The following is a 27182-nucleotide window of genomic DNA, read 5'->3' as shown; positions in this document are numbered from 1 at the left end:
AGTCTTATCTCTTAGAACTGAAACAGATTCATGAATTTAAGGGCAATGTTTCCTGAAAGTATGTATGCAAATTAATTCTACATCAGGAGAGACTACAAGGCACAGGTACATGAACACAGGACAAGAGGAGGCAAAAGAAGGACACAAGACAGTAAGAAGCAAATGAAAACACTGAATAGTAAGAGGAATGAAAAGGACAAATGAGATGATGAGGTAAAAGGGGAAGCAGGACATAAGAGAGGAAGAAGAAGCAGGGCATAGGAGGAGGAAGAAGAAGCAGGACATAGGAGGAGGAAGAGGAAGCAGGACATAGGAGGAGGAAGAGAGAGGAAGCAGGACATAGGAGGAGGAAGAGGAAGCAGGACATAGGAGGAGGAAGAGGAAGCAGGACATAGGAGGAGGAAGAGGAAGCAGGACATAGGAGGAGGAAGAGGAAGCAGGACATAGGAGGAGGAAGAGGAAGCAGGACATAGGAGGAGGAAGAGGAAGCAGGACATAGGAGGAGGAAGAGGAAGCAGGACATAGGAGGAGGAAGAGGAAGCAGGACATAGGAGGAGGAAGAGGAAGCAGGACATTGGAAGAGGAAGCAGGACATAGGAGGAGGAAGAGGAAGGTGCCTGCATTAGGCTAAAAGAGTGGACAGGCGGCAAGATATTAAAGTAAAAGCTGAAGGATACAAGAAGGTAAGAGAAGAAGGAAGGTAACATGAGAGGAAGCTGAAGGACACAAGAAAGTAAGAGGCAGAGGGAGGTAACATGAGATGATGATATGGTAGAAGGCACAAGAAAGTGACTAGTGACTATATTGTAAAGTAAAATAAAGTGGATGGTAAATGGGGAGAAAAATACCATTGCACAAAAAAGGGAAGGTAGAGAAAGCGAAAAGAAGTTAGTAAAAATCAGGAAACAAGAGGATTCAGAACTACGAAACAAATAGGACAACAAAAAAGTTGAAGGACACAAGACATTGAAAGAGCTAAGGAGAGGAAAGATTTGCACAAAGGAACAACAAGCAAAAAGAAGGGCAAAGAAAAAGGAGGAGGGCAAGCAAGAGGAAGGGCAAAGAAGAGGAGGAGAAAGAACCGGAAGACAAAGAAAGAGAAGGACCAAGAAGAAGGACAAGGATGTGTAAGGAAAAAGAAGAGGAGGACAAGGAAGAGGAAGGACAAGGAAGTGGAAGGGAAAAGAAGAAGGAAGGACAAAGAAGAGGAAGAGAAAGAACCGGAAGACAAAGAAAGAGGAGGACCAAGAAGAAGGACAAGGGTGTGTAAGGAAAAAGAAGAGGAGGACAAGGAAGAGGAAGGACAAGGAAGTGGAAGGGAAAAGAAGAGGAGGACAAGGAAGAGGAAGGACAAGGAAGTGGAAGGGAAAAGAAGAGGATGACAAGGAAGAGGAAGGACAAGGAAGTGGAAGGGAAAAGAAGAGGATGACAAGGAAGAGGAAGGACAAGGAAGTGGAAGGGAAAAGAAGAGGATGACAAGGAAGAGGAAGGACAAGGAAGTGGAACGGAAAAGAAGAAGGAAGGACCAAGAAGAGGAGGAGAAAGAACCGGAAGACAAAGAAAGAGGAGGACCAAGAAGAAGGACAAGGATGTGTAAGGAAAAAGAAGAGGAGGACAAGGAAGAGGAAGGACAAGGAAGTGGAAGGGAAAAGAAGAGGATGACAAGGAAGAGGAAGGACAAGTGGAAGGCAAAAGAAGAAGGAAGGACAAAGAACCAGAAGACAAAGAAGAAGGAGAACAACAAAGAGGAGGACACAGAAGAGGGACGAGGATGTGTAAGGAAAAAGAAGAGGAGGACAAGGAAGTGGAAGGACAAGGAAGTGGAAGGGAAAAGAAGAATGAAGGCAAAAGAAGAGGAGGATAAATAACCGGAAGACAAAGAAGAAGGAGAACAACAAAGATGAGGACACAGAAGAAGGACAAGGATGTGTAAGGAAAAAGAAGAGGAGGACAAGGAAGTGGAAGGGAAAAGAAGAGGATGACAAGGAAGAGGAAGGACAAGGAAGTGGAAGGGAAAAGAAGAAGGAAGAACAAAGAAGAGGAGGACAAAGAACCGGAAGACAAAGAAGAAAGAGGACAACAAAGAGTCGGACACATCCGTATGTGTAAGGAAAAAGAAGAGGAGGACAAGGAAGAGGAAGGACAAGGAAGTGGAAGGGAAAATAAGAAGTGAGGACAAAGAAGAAGAAAGTACAAAGAAGAAGGAGGATAAGGATGAGGAAGGACAAGGATGTGGATGAACAAGGGAGGAAGGACAAACAAGACAGAGAAGAATAAGGAAGGAAAGCAGGAATATGTAAGAGGAGTCACAGACAATAATGTAAAAAAATACAATATACAAGCGAGAACAATAAAATAAAAGCAAAGCCTCGCAGAAAACTCAGCTTCACTTGACAACATTTTAGTTTTCTTCTGAAACCATAAAGGTGACATAGAATATCCTTGGGACAGAAAATCAGCAGGAGACAGATTAACCGATAAGGAAATACTGAAGAGGTGGCAAAGAGATTGGATTAAGATACGAGAATAGGGACAGGCCGACAATACAGGAAGACAAGGAAACAGATAAAAGAAGATGAAATAAGTGGCGCACCAAAGGCACGTAACAAAGCCGCATTCATGTAAGTTACAGATGGAAGATAATTCCCAAGAGAAGGAACTAATTATAAAGAAGGGGGAGAGATAAGAGGGGCGAGAATTAGGGACACGGGTGGAAATAGATTGGCAGCTCGTTAATGAAAGCTGGAGAAAGCAGACAGGAAATTAAAGACCTGAATGGCTACAGAAGGACAGGAAGAGAGGAAATGGTTAAATTGAGGAACGGATTTGTTCAGAGCCGAAGGCAAAAACTGAAACTGACGAGATAAGGAGAAATAAAAAGAGGCAAAATCATTTATATTCCCGTCACAGGTTATCTATAGGATCAACATCATTCACAGGAGTCTCAGGACAAAATGGCCGACATCATGTATGACCCAAATTCCAGGGGGTCTCTGAAGTGACTCAAGATATTCACTAAAACGTATGAAACTGTGATACCAATACACAAGGTCCTGCAGGTACAGGGCAGAAGGTTAATTAAATGGAGGCAGGAATGTAAGAGATAGGAGAGCAGAGAAGATTGCAATAAGGAAGGAGGACACAGGAGAGAAAAGTAATAAGAGCGAGGAAGACGGAGAACTATGAGGAACGAGAGAGAAGGAGAACAGGAGAAGGAGACAGAAATACATTGAGAATGAGAGAATAGGACAGAGGGGAGAAAGAAGAAGGAGAACAAGAGGAACGAGAGAGAAGGAGAACAGGAGAAGGAGACAGAAATACATTGAGAATGAGAGAATAGGACAGAGGGGAGAAAGAAGAAAGAGAACATTCAAGAGGAAGATGCAGGAGAACATGGGAAGGAAATAAAACATGGGAAAAAGAAATAGAACATAGAAGAGGATAAGGAAGGAGGAGGACACATGATAGCAAGAGGCAGCGGGAGAACATAGGGAAGGTTGGGTCAGCAGAAGGACAAAGGGAAGGAAGAGGCAGAAGGAGAATACGAGAGATGGGAGACACATGGGAGGAAGAGGCAGAAGGAGAATACGAGAGATGGGAGACACATGGGAGGAAGAGGCAGAAGGAGAATACGAGAGATGGAGGACACATGGGAGGAAGAGGCAGAAGGAGAATACGAGAGATGGGAGACACATGGGAGGAAGAGGCAGAAGGAGAATACGAGAGATGGGGGACACATGGGAGGAAGAGGCAGAAGGAGAATACGAGAGCTGGAGGACACATGGGAGGAAGAGGCAGAAAAAGAATACGAGAGATGGAGGACACATGGGAGGAAGAGGCAGAAGGAGAATACGAGAGATGGAGGACACATGGGGGGAAGAGGCAGAAGGAGAATACGAGAGATGAGGAACACATGGGGGGAATAGGCAGAAGGAGAATACGAGAGATGGGGGACACATGGGGGGAAGAGGCAGAAGGAGAATACGAGAGATGAGGAACACATGGGGGGAAGAGGCAGAAGGAGAATACGAGAGATGAGGAACACATGGGGGGAAGAGGCAGAAGGAGAATACGAGAGATGGGGGACACATAGGGGGAAGAGGCAGGAGGAGAATACGAGAGATGGAGGACACATGGGGGGAAGAGGCAGAAGGAGAATACGAGAGATGAGGAACACATGGGGGGAAGAGGCAGAAGGAGAATACGAGAGATGAGGAACACATGGGGGGAAGAGGCAGAAGGAGAATACGAGAGATGGAGGACACATGGGAGGAAGAGGCAGAAGGAGAATACGAGAGATGGAGGACACATGGGGGGAAGAGGCAGAAGAAGAATACGAGAGATGGGGGACACATAGGGGGAAGAGGCAGGAGGAGAATACGAGAGATGGAGGACACATGGGAGGAAGAGGCAGAAGGAGAATACGAGAGATGGAGGACACATGGGGGGAAGAGGCAGAAGGAGAATACGAGAGATGGAGGACACATGGGGGGAAGAGGCAGAAGGAGAATACGAGAGATGGAGGACACATGGGAGGAAGAGGCAGAAGGAGAATACGAGAGATGGGGAACACATGGGGGGAAGAGGCAGAAGGAGAATACGAGAGATGGAGGACACATGGGAGGAAGAGGCAGAAGGAGAATACGAGAGATGGAGGACACATGGGGGGAAGAGGCAGAAGGAGAATACGAGAGATCGAGGACACATGGGAGGAAGAGGCAAAAGGAGAATACGAGAGATGGAGGACACATGGGAGGAAGAGGCAGAAGGAGAATACGAGAGATGGAGGACACATGGGAGGAAGAGGCAGAAGGAGAATACGAGAGCTGGAGGACACATGGGAGGAAGAGAGCTGGAGGACACATGGAGGGAAGAGGCAGAAGGAGAATACGAGAGATGGAGGACACATGGGAGGAAGAGGCAGAAGGAGAATACGAGAGATGGAGGACACATGGGAGGAAGAGGCAGAAGGAGAATAAGAGAGCTGGAGGACACATGGGAGGAAGAGGCAGAAGGAGAATACGAGAGATGGAGGACACATGGGGGAAGAGGCAGAAGGAGAATACGAGAGATGGAGGACACATGGGGGGAAGAGGCAGAAGGAGAATACGAGAGATGGGGGACACATGGGGGGAAGAGGCAGAAGAAGAATACGAGAGATGGAGGACACATGGGGGGAAGAGGCAGAAGGAGAATAGGAGAGATGGGGGACACATGGGGGGAAGAGGCAGAAGGAGAATACGAGAGATGAAGGACACATGGGAGGAAGAGGCAGAAGGAGAACACGAGAGATGGGGGACACATGGGAGGAAGAGGCAGAAGTAGAATAAGAGAGCTGGAGGACACATGGGAGGAAGAGAGCTGGAGGACACATGGAGGGAAGAGGCAGAAGGAGAATACGAGAGATGGAGGACACATGGGAGGAAGAGGCAGAAGGAGAATACGAGAGATGGAGGACACATGGGAGGAAGAGGCAGAAGGAGAATACGAGAGATGGAGGACACATGGGAGGAAGAGGCAGAAGGAAAATACGAGAGATGGAGGACACATGGGAGGAAGAGGCAGAAGGAGAACACGAGAGATGGGGGACACATGGGAGGAAGAGGCAGAAGTAGAATAAGAGAGCTGGAGGACACATGGGAGGAAGAGAGCTGGAGGACACATGGAGGGAAGAGGCAGAAGGAGAATACGAGAGATGGAGGACACATGGGAGGAAGAGGCAGAAGGAGAATAAGAGAGCTGGAGGACACATGGGAGGAAGAGAGCTGGAGGACACATGGGGGGAAGAGGCAGAAGGAGAATACGAGAGATGGAGGACACATGGGGGGAAGAGGCAGAAGGAGAATACGAGAGATGGGGGACACATGGGGGGAAGAGGCAGAAGGAGAATACGAGAGATGGAGGACACATGGGGGGAAGAGGCAGAAGGAGAATACGAGAGATGGAGGACACATGGGAGGAAGAGGCAGAAGGAGAATACGAGAGATGGAGGACACATGGGAGGAAGAGGCAGAAGGAGAATACGAGAGATCGAGGACACATGGGAGGAAGAGGCAAAAGGAGAATACGAGAGATGGAGGACACATGGGAGGAAGAGGCAGAAGGAGAATACGAGAGATGGAGGACACATGGGAGGAAGAGGCAGAAGGAGAATACGAGAGATGGAGGACACATGGGAGGAAGAGGCAGAAGGAAAATACGAGAGATGGAGGACACATGGGAAGAAGAGGCAGAAGTAGAATAAGAGAGCTGGAGGACACATGGGAGGAAGAGAGCTGGAGGACACATGGAGGGAAGAGGCAGAAGGAGAATACGAGAGATGGAGGACACATGGGAGGAAGAGGCAGAAGGAGAATAAGAGAGCTGGAGGACACATGGGAGGAAGAGAGCTGGAGGACACATGGGGGGAAGAGGCAGAAGGAGAATACGAGAGATGGGGGACACATGGGGGGAAGAGGCAGAAGGAGAATACGAGAGATGGAGGACACATGGGGGGAAGAGGCAGAAGGAGAATAGGAGAGATGGGGGACACATGGGGGGAAGAGGCAGAAGGAGAATACGAGAGATGGAGGACACATGGGAGGAAGAGGCAGAAGGAGAACACGAGAGATGGGGGACACATGGGAGGAAGAGGCAGAAGTAGAATAAGAGAGCTGGAGGACACATGGGAGGAAGAGAGCTGGAGGACACATGGGAGGAAGAGAGCTGGAGGACACATGGAGGGAAGAGGCAGAAGGAGAATACGAGAGATGGAGGACACATGGGAGGAAGAGGCAGAAGGAGAATACGAGAGATGGAGGACACATGGGAGGAAGAGGCAGAAGGAGAATACGAGAGATGGAGGACACATGGGAGGAAGAGGCAGAAGGAAAATACGAGAGATGGAGGACACATGGGAGGAAGAGGCAGAAGGAGAACACGAGAGATGGGGGACACATGGGAGGAAGAGGCAGAAGTAGAATAAGAGAGCTGGAGGACACATGGGAGGAAGAGAGCTGGAGGACACATGGAGGGAAGAGGCAGAAGGAGAATACGAGAGATGGAGGACACATGGGAGGAAGAGGCAGAAGGAGAATAAGAGAGCTGGAGGACACATGGGAGGAAGAGAGCTGGAGGACACATGGGGGGAAGAGGCAGAAGGAGAATACGAGAGATGGAGGACACATGGGGGGAAGAGGCAGAAGGAGAATACGAGAGATGGGGGACACATGGGGGGAAGAGGCAGAAGGAGAATACGAGAGATGGAGGACACATGGGAGGAAGAGGCAGAAGGAGAATACGAGAGATGGAGGACACATGGGAGGAAGAGGCAGAAGGAAAATACGAGAGATGGAGGACACATGGGAGGAAGAGGCAGAAGGAGAACACGAGAGATGGAGGACACATGGGGGGAAGAGGCAGAAGGAGAATACAAGAGATGGAGGACACATGGGGGGAAGAGGTAGGAGGAGAATAAGAGAGCTGGAGGACACATGGGGGGAAGAGGCAGAAGTAGAATAAGAGAGCTGGAGGACACATGGGAGGAAGAGAGCTGGAGGACACATGGGGGGAAGAGGCAGAAGGAGAATACGAGAGATGGAGGACACATGGGAGGAAGAGAGCTGGAGGACACATGGGGGGAAGAGGCAGAAGGAGAATACGAGAGATGGAGGACACATGGGGGGAAGAGGCAGAAGGAGAATACGAGAGATGGGGACACATAGGGGAATGAGGCAGAAGATTAGTAGAAGAGGAAGCAGGAGAACACAGGGAGGAAGAGGCAGGAGTACATGGAAGTGTTAAAAGAAACAGAAGGATACCACAGAGGGAGAGAGAGTAGGAGAACATATTAGAGGAAGAAAAGCAGGAGGGAACATGACCGGAACGGTTGAAGGAGAACATTAATCAGATAAAAACAGGAGAAGAAGAGGCAGGAGGAGAACATAGGTGAGGAAGAGGAAGCATGCTGACACCAGAGAGGCCATAGGGGAATATGGTAGAGGAAGAAGGACACATAGGAGGAGGAGTAAGAAGAAAAATATGGTATAGTAAGAGGAAGAAGGAGAACACAAGGAAGGGAGAGGAAGAAGAAGAATACGGGAGAGTAAGAGGAAGAAAGGAGGACACCTGAGAGGAAGATGCTGAAGGAGAACATGGGAAAGATTACGAGGATCTAGGACACAGGAGAAGAACAGGAAACAGAAAAGAAGATGTAGGAGGAACCATAGGAAGGACACAGGAGAGTAAGGCCAAGCAGGAGGACATGTAAGGAGTACGAGGACCATGAAGATGAACGACATAGGAAAGTAAGGAGAAACAGGGTGATGAGGGAAGGATAGGAGATAAAAGGTGGACATGTGAGACCACGCTTGGGAGAAAGCAGACAATTCCCAAACTGAGAAGAGAGATATGAGGAAGACTTGGAAGCACCACGGGTCATCTATTGGACTGACATAATCGCACACCGATTCAGCACAAAATGACATTTTCGGGCTTTCCCAAATTCGAGGGTTTCCCTAGTAACTACAGTCGCTAAATAGTCTGACTGTGACACCGGGTTCAAAGTTATCGAAGGCTTAATTGTCGCGCGAATCCACATCTCCAGCCTGGAGATGCAATTAACTTTTAGATCTCGACTCTTAACGATAACGACGCCCCCCCCAACCCCCACCCGTCCTGTCTGACTCGGAGCAGGTTAAATTATGTTTATGTTTACAAACTCTTCTCCGCACGACAGGAGGGAGTTTTGTGAAGCGAAAACGAGCGAATTCCAAAGAATTTCAAAATATTAGCAATTACCGCGCCGGGTTCCGTAAGGGAAGACGATGAATCTGACATTTTCGAAGAGCGTTTTATGGCACAATTATCCCCCCCCCCCCATTTACGAAAATAATAAAATAAAATGATTTGATTAAAAATAGAGCGCGGGACGGGGTGGATATCAGAGAGACGATGCCTCGCGCCTCGTGCTAATAAGAAACGGTAAAGAATCTAATCAGTTTAGGTGCAGGACGGGAGCGCCACGTCTCTATGGAGATGGTGCTCGCCGCCTTGTCTACATATTATGAAGATGAAATTAAGGGGAAATTAGTAAACACATTTTTTATGATTTTCATGTCATATTAGAAAAGCCTAGAGGATAAAATCAGGAACAAATAATAATAATAATAATAATAATAATAATAATAATAGTGCGATACTGTAGCAATACTGAACTGGGAAACTGTCAGCAGGTGTGACCATGTAGACCGCAGCCAGTGCTACAGATTGTCCCTGGAGACATGTGTTTGTCGTTAGTAGCAGCAGGACTGTGAAATATGGATTTATAATCCAGGATTGTACTGGGGGCGTGTCCTCACACTGCTGTAACCTGAACTCTCTGCAGTCAGTGCTAGTTATTGTCACTGGAGAGTTGTGTAATCAGACCTTTGTGAGTAGCTGCAGGACTGTGAAATATGGATTTATATTCTAGGATTGTACAGGGGATTGCTGTACTCTGAACTCTCTGGAGTCAGTGTTAGTATTGTCCCTGGAGAGATGTGTAATCAGACCTTTGTGTGTGTCGTTAGTAGCAGCAAGACTGTGAAATATGGATTTATACTCCGGGATTGTACTGGGGGCGTGTCCTCAAACTGCTGTACTCTGAACTCTCTGCAGTCAGTGCTACTTATTGTCCCTTGATCAGTGGCGTAACTACCGCCGTAGCAGCCGTAGCGGTTGCTACGGGGCCCGTGAGGTTAAGGGGCCCGGGACCCACAGCCGCGTGTGCCTGACTCGCCTACTGCCTCCCAAACAGATGAGCCTCCCATATGCCGGCAACACTGAACTTCCCTCCCAGCCGTCCACACAACGAACCGCCCACCAAACTGCCCGCGTACACTTAGTTGCCAGCCAACTTACCGTCTGCCCGCCCACCTCGCTTGCTGTCTGCCCGCCCACCTCACTTGCTGTGCGCCCACCCACCTCACTTGCTGCCCGCCCGTCCGTCCGTGTGTACCCGTCCGCCCGTCTGTACCCGTCCGCCCACCGCACTTGCCTCCCGTTAGGCCCGCCCACCGCACTTGCGGCTCGACTACCCTCCCAGCGCACTTGCCTCTCGTTAGGCCCGCCCACCGCACTTGCGGCTCGACTACCCTCCCAGCGCACTTGCCTCCCGTTAGGCCCACCCACCGCACTTGCGGCTCGACTACCCTCCCAGCGCACTTGCCTCCCGTTAGGCCCGCCCACCGCACTTGCGGCTCGACTACCCTCCCACCGCACTTGCCGCCCGGCCGTCCGCCCACCGCACTTGCGGCTCGACTACCCTCCCACTGCACTTGCCGCCCGGCCGACCGCCCACCGCACTTGCCAACCGCCCGCCTGCCGAACTTACCGCCCGCACGAACACTGAAACACCCGCCTGATGGTTCGCCCGAACACCGGCCTACTGACCCACACAGCCACCGTGCTGGACATCAAAAAAGTAAGTACCATTATTTAAATGTATCTGTGTACATATATACATATATATGCGTGTATGTGTATATATATATTTAGATATACGCTTATGTATGTGTGTGTATATATATTTAGGTATATGCTTATGTATGTGTGTGTATATATATTTAGATATATGCTTATGTATGTGTGTGTATATATGTATAGATATATGCTTGTGTGTGTATATATGTATAGATATATGCTTGTGTGTATATATATATATATATATATATATATATATATATATATATATATATATATATATAATGCTGTGTGTTTTTGTAAATGCTGCTGCATGTACTGTATGTATGTGAATGTGTGCGTTTGCTGTATGTGTGTGTATATGCTTTATATACTAAATGTATGTGTTTAAATGCTGTATGTACTGTTTGTAAACAAATGTATGTATATGGTGTGTTTATACTGTATGCATAAGTATACATACTATAGGTATATAATGTGTATGTACTATACAGTGGGGGTCATTTACTAAGGTGTTACCCGAATATTTCCGATTTGCGCCGGTTTTCCCTGAATTGCCCCGGGATTTTGGCACACGCGATTTGATTGTGGCGCATCCGCATGCATGCGACGGAAATCGGGTGGCGTGGCCAAACGATAACCCGACGGATTCGGAAAAACCGCCGCATTTAAAAAAAAAAAAAAAGTGTCCCGGGACTTGCGCTTACCTTCACCAGGTATAGGATGGTGCATTTCGGCGGACTTCAGGGAACTTAAGCGCAGCAGCGACACCTGGTCAGAGGAACTGCCTTAGTGAATCGCCGGAAGACCCGAATCCACCGCACAGAACGCACGCCAGAAGGGGGGGCGCGGCCGGCCGAGTGGGCTGCGCGGCCGGACGGGAGTGGGCCGGCGCGGGGTGTTGCTGTCCCCCGCCTGCGCACTCGCTGCTACCAGCGACTTTTCATACGTTGGCCTGGCGTAGGTTAAACGCTGCGCTGCTGGCAGCCCGATACATCAAGAGGCAGAAGCCTCTTGATGTATCGGGCTGCGAATTTGCACGAGCGCCAGCGTATGATAAATATCCTCCAATGTATTTGTGTATAAATCTATATATGAGTACATAAATGTGTGCGTATAAGTGTATACATGTATGTATGTGGGTGCAAGTATAGAAAAGTGAATGCAAAGTGTAGAACTTTATATGATTGTAAATATGTGTGTATAAATTTGTATATATCTTTTAAAGGGGAAGGGGGGCCCCATGCAAAAATCTGCTATGGGGCCCAGCCACTCCTAGTTACGCCACTGCCCTTGATAGATGTGTAATCAGACCTTTGTGTGTGTTGTTGGTAGCTGCAGGACTGTGAAATATGTGCTCTGTGCTCCCTGCAGCCAGTGTTAGTTATTGACGCAGGAGAGATATGTATTCACACCTTTGTGTGTGTTGTTAGTAGCAGCAGGACAGTGTAACATGGATTTATATTCCAGGATTGTACTGAGGGTGTGTCTTCACACTGCTGTGCTCTGTGCTCCCTGCAGCCAGTGTTAAGTATTGACGCAGGAGAGATGTGCAATGAGACCTTTATGTGTGTTGTTAGTAGCTGCAGGATGAATTTTATAAGCTCAATACCCCACCACACCTTTACAATGCGGGGGGGTCAAGATCGTTATAGGGGGGGTTCAGCATTGACGTATGGTGGGCTTTATCAGATATCCATCAAGTGACTGCGTCGGACACTGCTAAACATGAGAAAGTTTTGTACTTACCTTCACTGATTTGGTAGATCACTTTACTTCCTATAGGATCAACACATGCAGGTTCCTGCTCGAAACCTGCAGGCTTGTACATGGGTTCCGGAACGGGCGGATCCCATTCTGAAAAACAGACGGATACGATAGAAAACCCATAGAGAAATCTGATTACTAGGGCACGGGCAAATAGAAATCTGATTACTAGGGCATGCAGAAATCTGATTACTAGGGCATACAGAAATCTGATTACTAGGGCATACAGAAATCTGATTACTAGGGCACAAACATACAGAAATCTGATTACTAGGGCATACAGAAATCTGATTACTAGGGCACGGGCATACAGAAATCTGATTACTAGGGCAGGATGGGACATACATTGATAAGTGAGTCCACTGGTGTGCTAGGGATATTTTGTAGCATCTTTTTATGGCATTGCCAGTCTGAACAACTCAACGGGATTCAACGGGATTCTATGGGACTCAACGGGATTCTATGGGACTCAACGGGATTCTATGGGACTCAACGGGATTCTATGGGACTCAACGGGATTCTATGGGACTCAATGGGATTCTATGGGGCTCAACGGGATTCAAACCAAGTCATTGTAAAAGACACTTATCTGGCCGTATTAATCAGATTTTTGTAAAAAAGTACAAATCAATGTTTTCTAAAATCTATATTTATTTTCACCTCTACATATCTATACTATCTGTGTACATTACTTTATACATAATGAAGATCCCACCTATGTGTTCAATCTTCTCCTTGAGAACCTGGCACTCATATGGCCATCGGGGTAGTTGGAAGAAGCTGCTGGAGGACACGCCGTAGAGGTCTCGAGGTTCGCGAAGCCGTGCCACTTTCCTTCCTGCTTGATATTCATACACAATCTGATTGGTCTTCTGGGTGTAGGGGTATAAAGGTGAACTTCCTGTAGGAAAAAGTTTGAATTAGTGCAAAAACGGTCAGTACATCGCCCTTAAAGGATATCTGCAGAGGGGAAGGGCTCTTCTACTGTTATATGTAGCTGTCTCTACCAAAACTGTCAAACAGAATAGTCAGAATACGATAGAATAGATCTCTTGAATCCCTGAGGCTCCTCAGGGGAGGGGCCTGTATGGTTTTTTTTTTAGTTTCTTATTTTATGCAAGGAGTCTATTTTATAGATAAAGCACTAACAACTGCTGACCAACAGGTCAGAAAAACCGACGCCACATATTGTGTCACTCATTTAGGCACTTTAGAATGCCTAAGACTCCTCAGGGGAGGCACCTATTTATAATCCAGTCTCCTATCTCCCTCAATATTAGCAAATAAGGCAACATTCTGTAGTTTCTGCAGCATACAAAAGTTGCTAATCAGAGGATTTTAAAGCAGATTTTACAGTTTGTGATGTGTTTTAGTATATGATTTATTTAGGCTCTGTAGAATCCTCAGGGGAGGGACCTAAGTAATAATCTTTTTATCTATCTCCCTTAAGAGTCCATTAAAGCAGATAAAGCAATAATCTGAAATTAAAGCACAAAAATAATGCTAATCATATAATTTTACTCCAGATCTTCAGAGTTTGTACTGCGTTTTATTAAACTCAATGAGGCTCCTCAGGGGAGGGGCCTATGTGTTAAGCTAGTTTCTCTTAAGTGTCTAGTTAGCAGAGGGAGTAATATCCTGCAGTCCAAGCACAATTACAGTAATTCTGTGACCGTGGAAACAATGGTAACAAGTTCCCATTAAAGGGATATTCCAGCTACCCACACAGTAAGCGATATTGATCAAATCAAGTCCCATTGCCTTTCTTAAGAACATGATTGTAGTGAGGAAGACCTCATCTTCACAGCTGACCCCCACCTGTGGTGGGTTATACACTCTTAAAGGGGTTGGCCACTTTACCTCATTTTTTTTGGAATGTGTGTGTAAGTGTGGAGGGCAGGATATTAGGTAATGTACCAAGAGGTCAAATGTCAACCGCTCGTACCTGGTGGCTGCCCCTGGTACTGCAGGTTTTTTCATTCACCCCCAGGGCCCTCATCTGCAGGACAACATCCTCTCCCGTCCTGCATCCCATCAAAATGCTGACTTACTGTAAAGGCTCGAAGCCACTTTGTTACCGAACACTCGCATGAACCCGGTTCCATTTCGAGACGGCAGCACATTACTTTACGTCTCGTTGAATTGTGAAGTGCCGGACGCGGCGGCCATTAACGTGTCACTTTGTGATATTTCAAAGCCCCCGTTCTAGGAGGTTTAACAGGAAAAACGACAAAAATTTGGCTGAGAAAGTGAATAATTTGTCTTTTGACACTTGTGGGGGCGGTGGGGGGCCACGCTGAGCGCTGTCACTAGGAGCAGGGGGGTTAGCCGCCGCCGCTAGCATGAATTACACATACTGTCGCCCTTCTGCCTGGCGCTTGTAATTAAAGGGAATTAATTATTTAAAGGTTGAGATGTTTGTAGACAATGAAATGGAATGAAGCTGATGAGCTTGGAGTTGGCTTCTTGGGTGAAGAATTCGGGGGTGTTAAAACCTTTGCAAGAATTTTTCGTTATAGAAAATCTCCTGTCGCTTATTGTATACAGCCCCTATGCAGACTTATGTAGGTATCTTGAGGGTTCAAGTCTTCTCTGTTCAATTATGTATATGTTATTAAGAAGAGGAGGGAAAAAGAACGAAAAAAAAATACTTGACTGTAGGATCAGACTACATAGTGTTTGTGTGTAGTCTGTTACCATGGAGACACAAATTCAAAAACTAAATTCCAGACAGCTGTACAAACAAAACGGAAGTATATTTGTATATATTTGTAATACAGATTATTTTTTTTTTGCAATGGTGTATTGCTTTTTGTCTAGGAATGTGATACCGATGACCTGTCCTTAAAGGGGTTGTCTACATTTTTTTTTTATATTGATCAATTTTCCAACTCTCCGACAGATCTGGCTGAAAGCTTTAGCTGCTGATCTATGTGCAGTGTGCCGGCGAGCGATATATGTCTACTTCAGTTCCATACCATAATATTTAAAGGGGTTGTCCCACCCATTATCACTATTTTGTGAAATAGAAGTGAATATAGATTGCTGGAGGTCCTTGTAGCGGAATCCACTATTGCATGTTGATAAGGGGGATAAGGTACAAGGGTGGGGCAACCCCTTTAATAAGTGTAAGGAGCTGTAACAGCTGATTATTAGATATGATGATGGAACGGTACATAATAGTAAAGGCTTAAACCACCCCTTTAATATATAGTCCCTTAAAGGGGTTTTCCTGTACTGTCCAAGAAGTCACGTGTGGGAGCAGATGCCAACCCTGGGGGGTATAATGATATGATATAGGTGTTGTGGTTACCGCCTAGGATTCGGCATGTAGGTAGGTGTATTAGTGAACACGAGACTCGTCAACGAGCGGATTAGTAATTAGATAAGAATGTTAGATAATGATTTTACTTGTTCCAGGCGAAGGACACTCGAGTGCAGTGTAAACACACGCAGGGTGAGATCCGCAAACATGACGCCAACAAGAGAGGCTTCCCTTACAGGAGTCCATTGTTCTAGAAGGATTTCGGTAAATCTACTTAGGATCTTCAGTTTTTGCTTCATCATACACAAGGCTGTCTTAAAGGGGAAACGCTACCATAAGTGATCACCTGGACTGTCATTCTGAAGATTTTTCACTCTTTACTTTTCACATTTCTCTTTTTTTAGAATTCTCTGACTCAACAAGGGTTAAATTGCCCCCCCCCCCCCACTCACTTTAGTTAATTTGGGATAGGTATCATTATGTTATTGACTGGAGTCCGAAATAAAGACCTAGATCGGGCACCCTCCAGGCTACATACAATAAAAGGCAGTAGAAACATTTGATGCAAGCAAGGCCCCACCCCCGAGGATCAAGTTCAGGTTGGATTTGCACAAATCCGGTCCTTTTCTTCACATTTTTCTAGGATTGTTATTGAGAATGTGGAGCTCTATATCAGACTTCTATAAAGATATAGTAACTGCATCTCAGCTTACATTTAAGTGACTGTTCATGAGGGTCAAGGAAATCCTCTTTAAAATTTCTGATGATCAGGTCTTTAAATTTATATCCATGTGGTGAAACATTCAAGATCTGAGTTATCTCCAAACCTGGGCACTTCAGGCAAATGTCAACTGGCTTTGCTCCTGACCTTGTACCATACAGGTTTGTGAAAAATCCACAAAAAAAGTGTTCCTCGGAGGCAGTGTTTGGGGAGACTCCTCATCTAACTGTGATGCTTGGAGGTGAGGCTTGGCAAGAATTCTCACCTAATAGTGATCCTTGGAGGTGGGACTTGAGAAGAATCCTAACCTAATAGTGATCCTTGGAGGTGGGACTTGAGAAGAATCCTCACCTAATAGTGATCCTTGGAGGTGGGACTTGAGAAGAATCCTCACCTAACAGTGATCCTTGGAGGTGGGACTTGAGAAGAATCCTAACCTAACAGTGATCCTTGGAGGTGGGACTTGAGAAGAATCCTAACCTAACAGTGATCCTTGGAGGTGGGACTTGAGAAGAATCCTCACCTAACAGTGATCCTTGGAGGTGGGACTTGAGAAGAATCCTAACCTAACAGTGATCATTGGAGGTGGGACTTGAGAAGAATCCTCACCTAATAGTGATCCTTGGAGGTGGGACTTGAGAAGAATCCTCACCTAACAGTGATCCTTGGAGGTGGGGCTTGAGAAGAATCCTCACCTAATAGTGATCCTTGGAGGTGGGACTTGAGAAGAATCCTAACCTAACAGTGATCCTTGGAGGAGGGACAGTGATCATTGGAGGTGGGACTTGAGAAGAATCCTCACCTAACAGCGATCCTTGGAGTTGGGACTTGAGAAGAATCCTCACCTAACAGTGATCCTTGGAGGTGGGACTTGAGAAGAATCCTCACCTAACAGTGATCCTTGGAGGTGGGACTTGAGAAGAATCCTCACCTAACAGTGATCCTTGGAGGTGGGACTTGAGAAGAATCCTCACCTAACAGTGATCCTTGGAGGTGGGACTTGAGAAGAATCCTAACCTAACAGTGATCCTTGGAGGTGGGACTTGAGAAGAATCCTCACCTAACAGTGATCCTTGGAAGTAGGGCTTGGGAAGAAACTGTGTTGGAATCAGTGTAGCATCCCCATTCATAGGTTGTAAAAAGTTGGAGTTGGTAGCGGTGGTAAAAGGTCCCCTTTAAGACAAGGACATTAAAAATCTTATGAACATATTTGCCATTTCAGAAAATTTCCCATGATCCTCCCCTGGGAGATATAACTCTGCAACATCTGCGATGCTGTAGGTCGCCAGGCACTCTTTAGATCTATGCGGCAAATGTGCTCATTTTACGGCACTTATTCACAGCCGTGCGTCTCGCGAATCCGTAATAATAAGGAAAAGCCCTCATCTAATTAACATAAAAGGCTTTTTAATTAAACGCGATTTCATTTATTTTGATTGTTTTTTTTTTTCCTTCTCAGATTCGGGGAGTTTTTAATTAGATGGTTTTTATATTCTGCTTTATATCCTACTGATCTAGGCGCGGCGAGGAGATGGCGGCACGGATGTATGTAAATGGAGCGTGTCAGCATCTGTTTACTCTGCTGTCTCCCTCTTCTTGTAATTGTGATGTATTTACAGAAAACTTCCGCATCGGGAGAGACGGATTCATCGGAAAGATCATTCCCCCAGTTAAAAAAAAAAAGTCCTTGAGTCGTCCCATTTTGTGAAGTTGATTTAAAAGAAAACTCTACTCAGAAGTTATCAGTGGTGTCAGTGATCCCGGGTCTGTGGTGAGGAGGAGGCGCTGGTGTCAGTGATCCCGGGTCTGTGGTGAGGAGGTGCTGGTGTCAGTGATCCCGGGTCTGTGGTGAGGAGGAGGCGCTGGTGTCAGTGATCCCGGGTCTGTGGTGAGGAGGCGCTGGTGTCAGTGATCCGGGGCCTGTGGTGAGGAGGCGCTGGTGTCAGTGATCCGGGGCCTGTGGTGAGGAGGCGCTGGTGTCAGTGATCCGGGGCCTGTGGTGAGGAGGCGCTGGTGTCAGTGATCCCGGGTCTGTGCTGAGGAGGAGGCGCTGGTGTCAGTGATCCCGGGTCTGTGGTGAGGAGGTGGCGCTGGTGTCAGTGATCCCGGGTCTGTGGTGAGGAGGCGCTGGTGTCAGTGATCCCGGGTCTGTGGTGAGGAGGTGCTGGTGTCAGTGATCCCGGGTCTGTGGTGAGGAGGAGGCGCTGGTGTCAGTGATCCCGGGTCTGTGGTGAGGAGGTGCTGGTGTCAGTGATCCCGGGTCTGTGGTGAGGAGGAGGCGCTGGTGTCAGTGATCCCGGGTCTGTGGTGAGGAGGCGCTGGTGTCAGTGATCCCGGGCCTGTGGTGAGGAGGCGCTGGTGTCAGTGATCCGGGGCCTGTGGTGAGGAGGCGCTGGTGTCAGTGATCCGGGGCCTGTGGTGAGGAGGCGCTGGTGTCAGTGATCCCGGGTCTGTGCTGAGGAGGAGGCGCTGGTGTCAGTGATCCCGGATCTGTGGTGAGGAGGTGGCGCTGGTGTCAGTGATCCCGGGTCTGTGGTGAGGAGGTGGCGCTGGTGTCAGTGATCCCGGGTCTGTGGTGAGGAGGCGCTGGTGTCAGTGATCCCGGGTCTGTGGTGAGGAGGTGCTGGTGTCAGTGATCCCGGGTCTGTGGTGAGGAGGAGGCGCTGGTGTCAGTGATCCCGGGTCTGTGGTGAGGAGGCGCTGGTGTCAGTGATCCCGGGCCTGTGGTGAGGAGGCGCTGGTGTCAGTGATCCGGGGCCTGTGGTGAGGAGGCGCTGGTGTCAGTGATCCGGGGCCTGTGGTGAGGAGGCGCTGGTGTCAGTGATCCCGGGTCTGTGCTGAGGAGGAGGCGCTGGTGTCAGTGATCCCGGATCTGTGGTGAGGAGGTGGCGCTGGTGTCAGTGATCCCGGGTCTGTGGTGAGGAGGTGGCGCTGGTGTCAGTGATCCCGGGTCTGTGGTGAGGAGGCGCTGGTGTCAGTGATCCCGGGTCTGTGGTGAGGAGGCGCTGGTGTCAGTGATCCCGTGTCTGTGGTGAGGAGGAGGCGCTGGTGTCAGTGATCCCGGGTCTGTGGTGAGGAGGAGGCGCTGGTGTCAGTGATCCCGGGCCTGTGGTGAGGAGGAGGCGCTGGTGTCAGTGATCCCGGGCCTGTGGTGAGGAGGAGGCGCTGGTGTCAGTGATCCCGGGCCTGTGGTGAGGAGGAGGCGCTGGTGTCAGTGATCCCGTGTCTGTGGTGAGGAGGAGGCGCTGGTGTCAGTGATCCCGGGTCTGTGGTGAGGAGGAGGCGCTGGTGTCAGTGATCCCGGGCCTGTGGTGAGGAGGAGGCGCTGGTGTCAGTGATCCCGGGTCTGTGGTGAGGAGGAGGCGCTGGTGTCAGTGATCCCGGGTCTGTGGTGAGGAGGCGCTGGTGTCAGTGATTCCCGGGCCTGTGGTGAGGAGGAGGCGCTGGTGTCAGTGATCCTGGGTCTGTGGTGAGGAGGAGGCGCTGGTGTCAGTGATCCCGGGTCTGTGGTGAGGAGGTGCTGGTGTCAGTGATCCGGGGCCTGTGGTGAGGAGGCGCTGGTGTCAGTGATCCCGGGTCTGTGGTGAGGAGGCGCTGGTGTCAGTGATCCTGGGTCTGTGGTGAGGAGGTGCTGGTGTCAGTGATCCAGGGCCTGTGCTGAGGAGGCGCTGGTGTCAGTGATCCTGGGTCTGGGTGACAGTCCCCCTTTGCTGGTAATATACCATACATACATGTACATCACATCATCGGGAGGGGGATTGGGAGGTAATTACCATTTTAAGTGAATTGTATATATTTGTTTTTCTCGCTTCTCAGACCCGACGCCCACAAAATGCATCCGGGGGTAGAAAAAAAAAAAAGTAATTATGAGCAAATCACAGTCATTTTCCTTCCCTTTGTGATAATCCATTTTAATTACGGCCACATAATATCTAATAGTCTCACGGAGCCTCTCGCACGGAGTACAGTACTGAACAGGTGTCTGTGCGACCTGCGCCTCCATAAATAATGCAGATGCGCGTTTAATCAGCCCGACGCTGATCCCGCCGCTCCGCCCTCCACTAAATCTAGCATTCAGGTCTTGGATTTGAGCCGGGGGTGCGCGTTTTTCTTAGATCCGCTCCTAATTGAGAGTCCGCGTGGATATAATGTTATCACTGTCAGAGCCATTGAAATGCAACACCTACGCCGCGACAAATAAATCACCCGCTCCTTTTTACGTGGAGGCAAATGACTACTACATTACAGAGCAGAGGAGACCATTAATCACCGCCTGCCAAACAATAAATAAGACCGCCGCATCCATCAATCTCCCACACCGCTGCCGACGTCTCTATGATCGGGTGACATGTATGAGCGCAACGCAGGGTGCCGGATCCGGAGGAAACGATGGAGCGCCATGATAAAGAACATTACGTGTAAGAAGTTCTATGGATCGGAACGGAAATTCAACAACTTTTTTTCAATTATTGTGCAAATATGTAATAGCGGCATGAGGCAGAGGTACACACTGGGGCACATTTACGTACCCGTTCCTTGGAGTTCATGTAAGTGCATTGTCCGCCGATAATGCACTGTGCCGCGATTCACTACGAGCGAGCGCCCGATATCCTGCATGTGTCTCTTCCCCGCTCAGGTCCGACTGAGTTCACCTTCTTCTTCCCGGTGCATGTAAGTGCATTGTCTTGCGACACAATTTGAATCTTAAATCCCGTGCTCAGCCTGAATCAGTCGGATCGTCCGACGGCCCGACCCCGATTTCTGTTGCATGAAAGCGCCAAAAATCCGGTCGCTTGCGACACAATCCCAGCGCAGACCCCTGTTAAATACCTGTCAAAGCCGTGCAAATCCCGAAACCGGCCAACAGTCCGATCCGTGACCCTTAGTAAATAAGCCCCAATGCGTATTCGGTGGTGTAAAAGATTTTAGTGATATCAATGGTCGGTGATCTTTGGAAGGAAAGGGTGTTGGAAAACTGGATGTCAGGGAAGAAAGTGAGTGTGGAGAGAAGAGAGGAGTCAGGAAAGGACAGAGATGTTTGGAAAGAGGAGCAGTGTTGAGAGAAAACTGAGCTGTCAGGAAGGAGCACAGGTGCCCAGAGAGAGGTGTTCGGAGAGAAGAGAGGTGCCCAGAGAGAGGTGTTCGGAGAGAAGAGAGGTGCCCAGAGAGAGGTGTTCGGAGAGAAGAGAGGTGCCCAGCGAGAGGTGTACGGAGAGAAGAGAGGTGCCCGGAGAGAGGTGTTCGGAGAGAAGAGAGGTGCCCGGAGAGAGGTGTACGGAGAGAAGAGAGGTGCCCGGAGAGAGGTGTTCGGAGAGAAGAGAGGTGCCCAGAGAGAGGTGTTCAGAGAGAAGAGAGTTGCCCGGAGAGAGGTGTTCGGAGAGAAGAGAGGTGCCCGGAGAGAAGAGATGTGCCCGGAGAGAGGTGTTCGGAGAGAAGAGAGGTGCCCGGAGAGAGGTGTTCGGAGAGAAGAGAGGTGCCCAGAGAGAGGTGTTCGGAGAGAAGAGAGGTGCCCAGAGAGAGATGTTCGGAGAGAAGAGAGGTGCCCAGAGAGAGATGTTCGGAGAGAAGAGAGGTGCCCAGAGAGAGATGTTCGGAGAGAAGAGAGGTGCCCGGAGAGAGGTGTTCGGAGAGAAGAGAGGTGCCCGGAGAGAGGTGTTCGGAGAGAAGAGAGGTGTCCAGAGAGAGGTGTTCGGAGAGAAGAGAGTTGCCCGGAGAGAGGTGTTCGGAGAGAAGAGAGGTGCCCAGAGAGAGGTGTTCGGAGAGAAGAGAGGTGCCCAGAGAGAGGTGTACGGAGAGAAGAGAAGTGCCCGGAGAGAGGTGTACGGAGAGAAGAGAGGTGCCCGGAGAGAGGTGTACGGAGAGAAGAGAGGTGCCCGGAGAGAGGTGTTCGGAGAGAAGAGAGGTGCCCGGAGAGAGGTGTTCAGAGAGAAGAGAGGTGCCCAGAGAGAGGTGTTCGGAGAGAAGAGAGTTGCCCGGAGAGAGGTGTTCGGAGAGAAGAGAGGTGCCCAGAGAGGTGTTCGGAGAGAAGAGAGGTGCCCAGAGAGAGGTGTTCGGAGAGAAGAGAGGTGCCCAGAGAGAGGTGTACGGAGAGAAGAGAGGTGCCCGGAGAGAGGTGTACGGAGAGAAGAGAGGTGCCCGGAGAGAAGAGAGGTGCCCGGAGAGAGGTGTACGGAGAGAAGAGAGGTGCCCGGAGAGAGGTGTACGGAGAGAAGAGAGGTGCCCGGAGAGGTGTTCGGAGAGAAGAGAGGTGTCCGGAGTGAGGGGTTCAGAGAAAAGAGAGGTGTCGGAAGAGAGGAGTCACGAAAGAGCAGAGGCGTCAGGAGAGAAGAGCGGTACTGAATTAGGAGAGCAGTGTCTGCAGAGAGCAGAGGTGTATGCTGAGGAGAGAGGAGTAGAGGTGTATGCTGAGAAGAGAGGAGTTGGGAGACAACAAATGTAACTAGAGAGATGTCTGAACGAGGTGAAGTGTCACGAAAAAGATCAGAGGTGTTAGGAAAGAAGAGCGATATTGTATGAGGAGAGAAGTGTGTAATTCCATGACTTTGTAGGGGGCTGCCTCATGTTTGCCAGAATTACTGTGGGTCCCAGGAGTCTCCATATTTCCATCTGTTTAAAAAGCCGAAAAATGGCAAAAAAACCCTCTTTATCTTTTGTAGTAGTAACTTTTTGGTGGCGGCGTGCGTCCTACTTCCATAACTTTCAGCGCACAACAAGCAGTTTTTTTGCTCTCGGTAGTTTCCAGAGAAATCTCTTTGTGAAGACCAACCCTCCAGGTCATGGATGGATAATTGCCTCAGTGACCATGTGGCTTCAGAGCAACGATCAGACGGCGCTACATCTATCAGCAGAGAGAAGCTCTCCGCTCCGAGGTGCGAGGCGCCACGTGGGGGTTTTATTCCTATTATAGATGTAGAGGGAAGCCATCGCTTACAGTCATTATACCGCAGATACAAAGCCTTGTATGATATAAAGCAGCAAGGAGGAACGACTGGAATACAGGACGACACCGCCGCAATGTGATTACTGGCATATATTACCGCTACGAGGAGTCCCCGACAGCTCCAAACCACCCGCACAACTCTGTACTACACAAACATTCATATACCGCCATACAGTCCATTATACTACACTATAGAAGTATAGTGCCCATGTATTATAGATGTACAATATGGCGGCACAGTTTGTGCCTTAAGGTCTGAATTGCACACTCCTCTCTTGTGAATGGGCCCCAGTATCCCAGAACTGCCAACTAACCCACAGTCAGCTAAAAAGTAGTCCTATACTGTGTGTTTACTTTCACTTATCACATGCTGCATTCTAGAGGAACCATATGGCGGCACAGTGAGTGCCTAAGGGTGTATAATATAAACCGCCATCATGTGCACATTATAAAAAAACACACATTTTTGGTCACATACCTGAGTAAGAATCATAGGGGTGATTGTCCCCCGACTCGTAAGCGTCTTCATCCTGTGGAAGAGGCAAAGGAACATAAGAAAAACAGGGGACAATTAAAAGGATGGGAGTTGCCTTACAGAAAGACAGATCTTATTATACATATGAGATCTGTGTCAGATAAAGAGACAGGATTGATTTGCAAATATCAATAATTTCTTCATATGTTTCCCTTGTGTTACTGTCAATAATGAGGCTCTAGGTCAGACAGGCAACAGGGTCAACACAAGAGACCAGAAGGTCAATTAGGAATAATAAAAATGAGGTATAAAGGAAGCAAAGCGAATGAGGAAACACTCCCAGGAAGTGGAACTATTGGAACCTACTGCTCAGGCAACTTCCTGTGGGAGAAGGTGCCTTATATAAGTCAATTTTCTACAAAAGTTTTTGATTTTCATGTGAAGTGATCAGTGTGGTGGAGCAAGTGGTTTAAAAATGCAAGATCCACTGTGAACCTATTGCTCAGGCACCACGCTCTGGGGAATTGCCTTTGACAAGCAAAAGGAATTGAAAAGGTTAAAACAAGTGAAGATATGGAAGAGTTAGCATCTCATGCTCCATTGTATGCTGTCTATGCTGTCACACAGGAATATGCCACAACAACTTGCTTAGACTGCTGTGTAATAGATGCAGTATAATACTGGGAACCTATTGCTCAGACACCTTCCTGTGGATGAAGGCTCCTCATATAACCAGGAGAATAAAATATTTTATCAGGAGTGATAAAATAAAAAGTACAATATAGGTAAAGATAGGAAGAGGAGGCTGGGAAAATGGGAAGAAAGAATGGCCCGGATAGCTTTCCTGGCTCTGATGGCATTACACTTGGAAGACCCCCCAATTTAATACAGAGCATTTAAGTACCTGCAACATACAGGCGGAAAAGACAGAGTGGGGAAATGTTGGTCGTGGTAGTGAGGGTCAGCAGAGCCGTTCCAGTTGGGTGAGATACCAGAACGTTGAGCCCTCAACACTGTGTAAACTCTAGGAACTTATTGCTCAAGCACCTTCCTGTGAATGAAACTGCTTCATATAACCAAGAGTAAGACAGTTATTAGATAAAGACATAGGAGAGTTGGTGTTGGGACTGAGAGTGAGCATTGACGATGTTCCTGTTGGGTGAGATAACACTCTGATGAGCATGGACTGCCTTCATAGACTCTAGGAACCTATTGCTCAGGCAACTTCCTGTTGATGACAGTGCCTTACATTACAAGGAATAAGATAGCAAAGGCAAAAAGGACAGAGGAGAGTTGGTGGCAGGTTTCAGAGTAAGCAGAGCAGAGACGATGTTCCTATTGGGCGAGATAACACTCTGATGAGCATGGACTGGCTGTGTAGACTCTAGGAACCTATTGCTCAGGCAACTTCCTGCTGATGAAGGTGCCTTACATTACCAGGAATAAGATAGTAAAGAAAGGTGGAGGACAGGTGGCGGCGGGAGTGAGCAGAGCTAAGACAGTCTTCCTGCTGGATGAGATAATGCCCTGATGAACATGGACTGCCTGCAAAGACTGCAATTTCCTGTTGATGAAGGTGCCTTATATTACCGGGAATAGGACAGTAAAGGCAATAAAGACAGAGAAGGAGAGTTGGTGGCAGGTTTGAGAGTGAGCAGGGCTGAGGCGGTGTTCCTGCTGGATGAGATAACGCTCTGGTGAGCATGGACTGCCTGTGAAGACTAGGAACCTATTGCTCAGGTAACTTCCTGTTGCTGAAGGTGCCTTATATTACCAGGAATAAGACAGTAAAGACAGGAGAAGGAGAGATGGCGGCGGGAGTGAGACTGAGCAGAGCTGAGACGGTGTTCTTGTTGGATGATATTAACACGCTGATGATCTTGGACTGCCTGCATAGAATCTAGGAACCTATTGCTCAGGCAACTTCCTGTTGATGAAGGTGCCTTATATTACCAGGAATAAGATAGTAAAGACAGTAAAAACAGAGAAGAAGAGTTGGCAGAGGGAGGGAGATTGAGCAGAGCTGATACGGTGTCCATATTGGGGGAGATAATACTCTGATGATATTATTGTAGACTCTAGGAACCTATTGCTCAGGCAACTTCCTATGGTCCAGCCAGAATTACAGATGGACCCTTCAGTTTTTGTACAGCCTGCTTCACTTCAATACGCCATGGACATTAACCTCTCAGAGTGTCTTCTTATACATTTGTAGTCAGCGAGAGGCGACCTGGAGACGTCCCTCTGAGTGCTCTCCCGACTAATCCCGATCTCTCCGATACTTCCGTGTATATTAAACCTTCAATCCTAAAGCCACCAGGAATGAGCATGGGATGAAGCTGATACGTGCAGCCCCCCCTCCCCTCTGACCACATTATACATTCATGAAGGAAGACGATGCTGCTCGTGATGTCAGGGTGACAGCCGCCGGGACGTTTTACTGCCGGATCTATTTCCAGAGAGTCCATCCCGACAGACGACTGCTCTGAGCAACAGGCGTTACAAAGCCTCGGAAGGGAAAGACTCAGCTCAGGAACGTAATGAGGCTGTCACAGGACCCCAAAATTAAAGGACCTGAGCACTATTTGATGTAATTCCCTCCAAAGGGAACCTGTCAGTAGTTATGACCATGTAAACTGCAGCCAGTCTTAGGTATTGTCCATGGAAATCTGACCTTTGTGTATGTTGTTAGTAGCAGCAGGACTGTGACATATTTATAATCCAGGATTGTAATGGGGATGTATCCTCACACTTCTGTGCTCTGTACAGACAGTTTTCTGCATTGTCCCCGGAGAGATGTGTAATCAGACCTTTGTGTTTAGTTATTAGTAGTAGCAGCAGGACTGTGATATATGCATTTATATTCCAGGATTGTGCTGGAGGTTGTGTCCTCACACTGCTGTGCTCTGTGCTCTTTGCATTGATCTAGTCCACTGCTTCTAGTTGAGGGGAGGCTGTGGAACAGCTCAATGCAGAGAGCACAGCAGTGAGAGGACACACAAGTGCACTTGTTAAAGCTACAGTCCAGGAATATAGATCCATATTTCACAGTCCTGCAGATACCAACAACAAACATAAAGGTAAAATTACACCTCTCTCTGGGGACAATACCTAACAGTGGCTACAGAGTGCACAGTAACAGCAGTGTGGGGGCACTGCCCGCCCAGTACAATCTTGGAATGCAAATCCAGATTTCACAGTCCTGCTGCTACTAACAACAAACATAAAGGTCTGATTAAACATCTCTCTGAGGACAATACCTAACACTGGCTGCAGAGAGAACAGCAGTGTGAGGACACAACCCCAGTACAATTCTGGAATATAAATCCATATATCACAGTCCTGCTGCTACTAACAACATACATAAAGGTCTGATTACACATCTCTCTGGGGACAATACCTAACACTGGATGCAGAGAGCACAGTGACAGCAGTGTGAGGACATGCTCCCAGTACAATTCTGGAATATAAATCCATATATCACAGTCCTGCTGCTACTAACAACAAACATAAAGGTCTGATTAAACATCTCTCTGAGGACAATACCTAACACTGGCTGCAGAGAGAACAGCAG

At 48.1% G+C, this 27182-nt stretch overlaps 1 protein-coding gene across 4 annotated transcripts in view; it reads right to left on the bottom strand.

Moving 5' to 3' along the window:
• AGBL3 (AGBL carboxypeptidase 3) overlaps positions 1-27182 on the bottom strand; it is a 76874-nt gene that overhangs the window by 33763 nt on the left and 15929 nt on the right. For 3 of the 4 annotated variants that reach the window (XM_072145132.1, XM_072145131.1, XM_072145134.1), the window contains exons 3-5: positions 23612-23663; positions 12923-13108; positions 12190-12297 (exon numbers count right to left, since the gene is read on the bottom strand). In XM_072145132.1, coding sequence (XP_072001233.1) covers positions 12190-12297; positions 12923-13108; positions 23612-23663 — 346 coding nt within the window. The remainder of the gene's footprint in view (positions 1-12189; positions 12298-12922; positions 13109-23611; positions 23664-27182) is intronic. The other variant, XM_072145135.1, reaches the window with a different exon arrangement.

This window comes from Engystomops pustulosus, chromosome 4 (assembly GCF_040894005.1).
Source record: "Engystomops pustulosus chromosome 4, aEngPut4.maternal, whole genome shotgun sequence".
Classification (NCBI taxonomy): domain Eukaryota; kingdom Metazoa; phylum Chordata; class Amphibia; order Anura; family Leptodactylidae; genus Engystomops; species Engystomops pustulosus.
The sequence above is the reverse complement of the archived record's forward strand: the minus strand, read 5'-3'. Positions and strand labels throughout refer to the sequence as shown.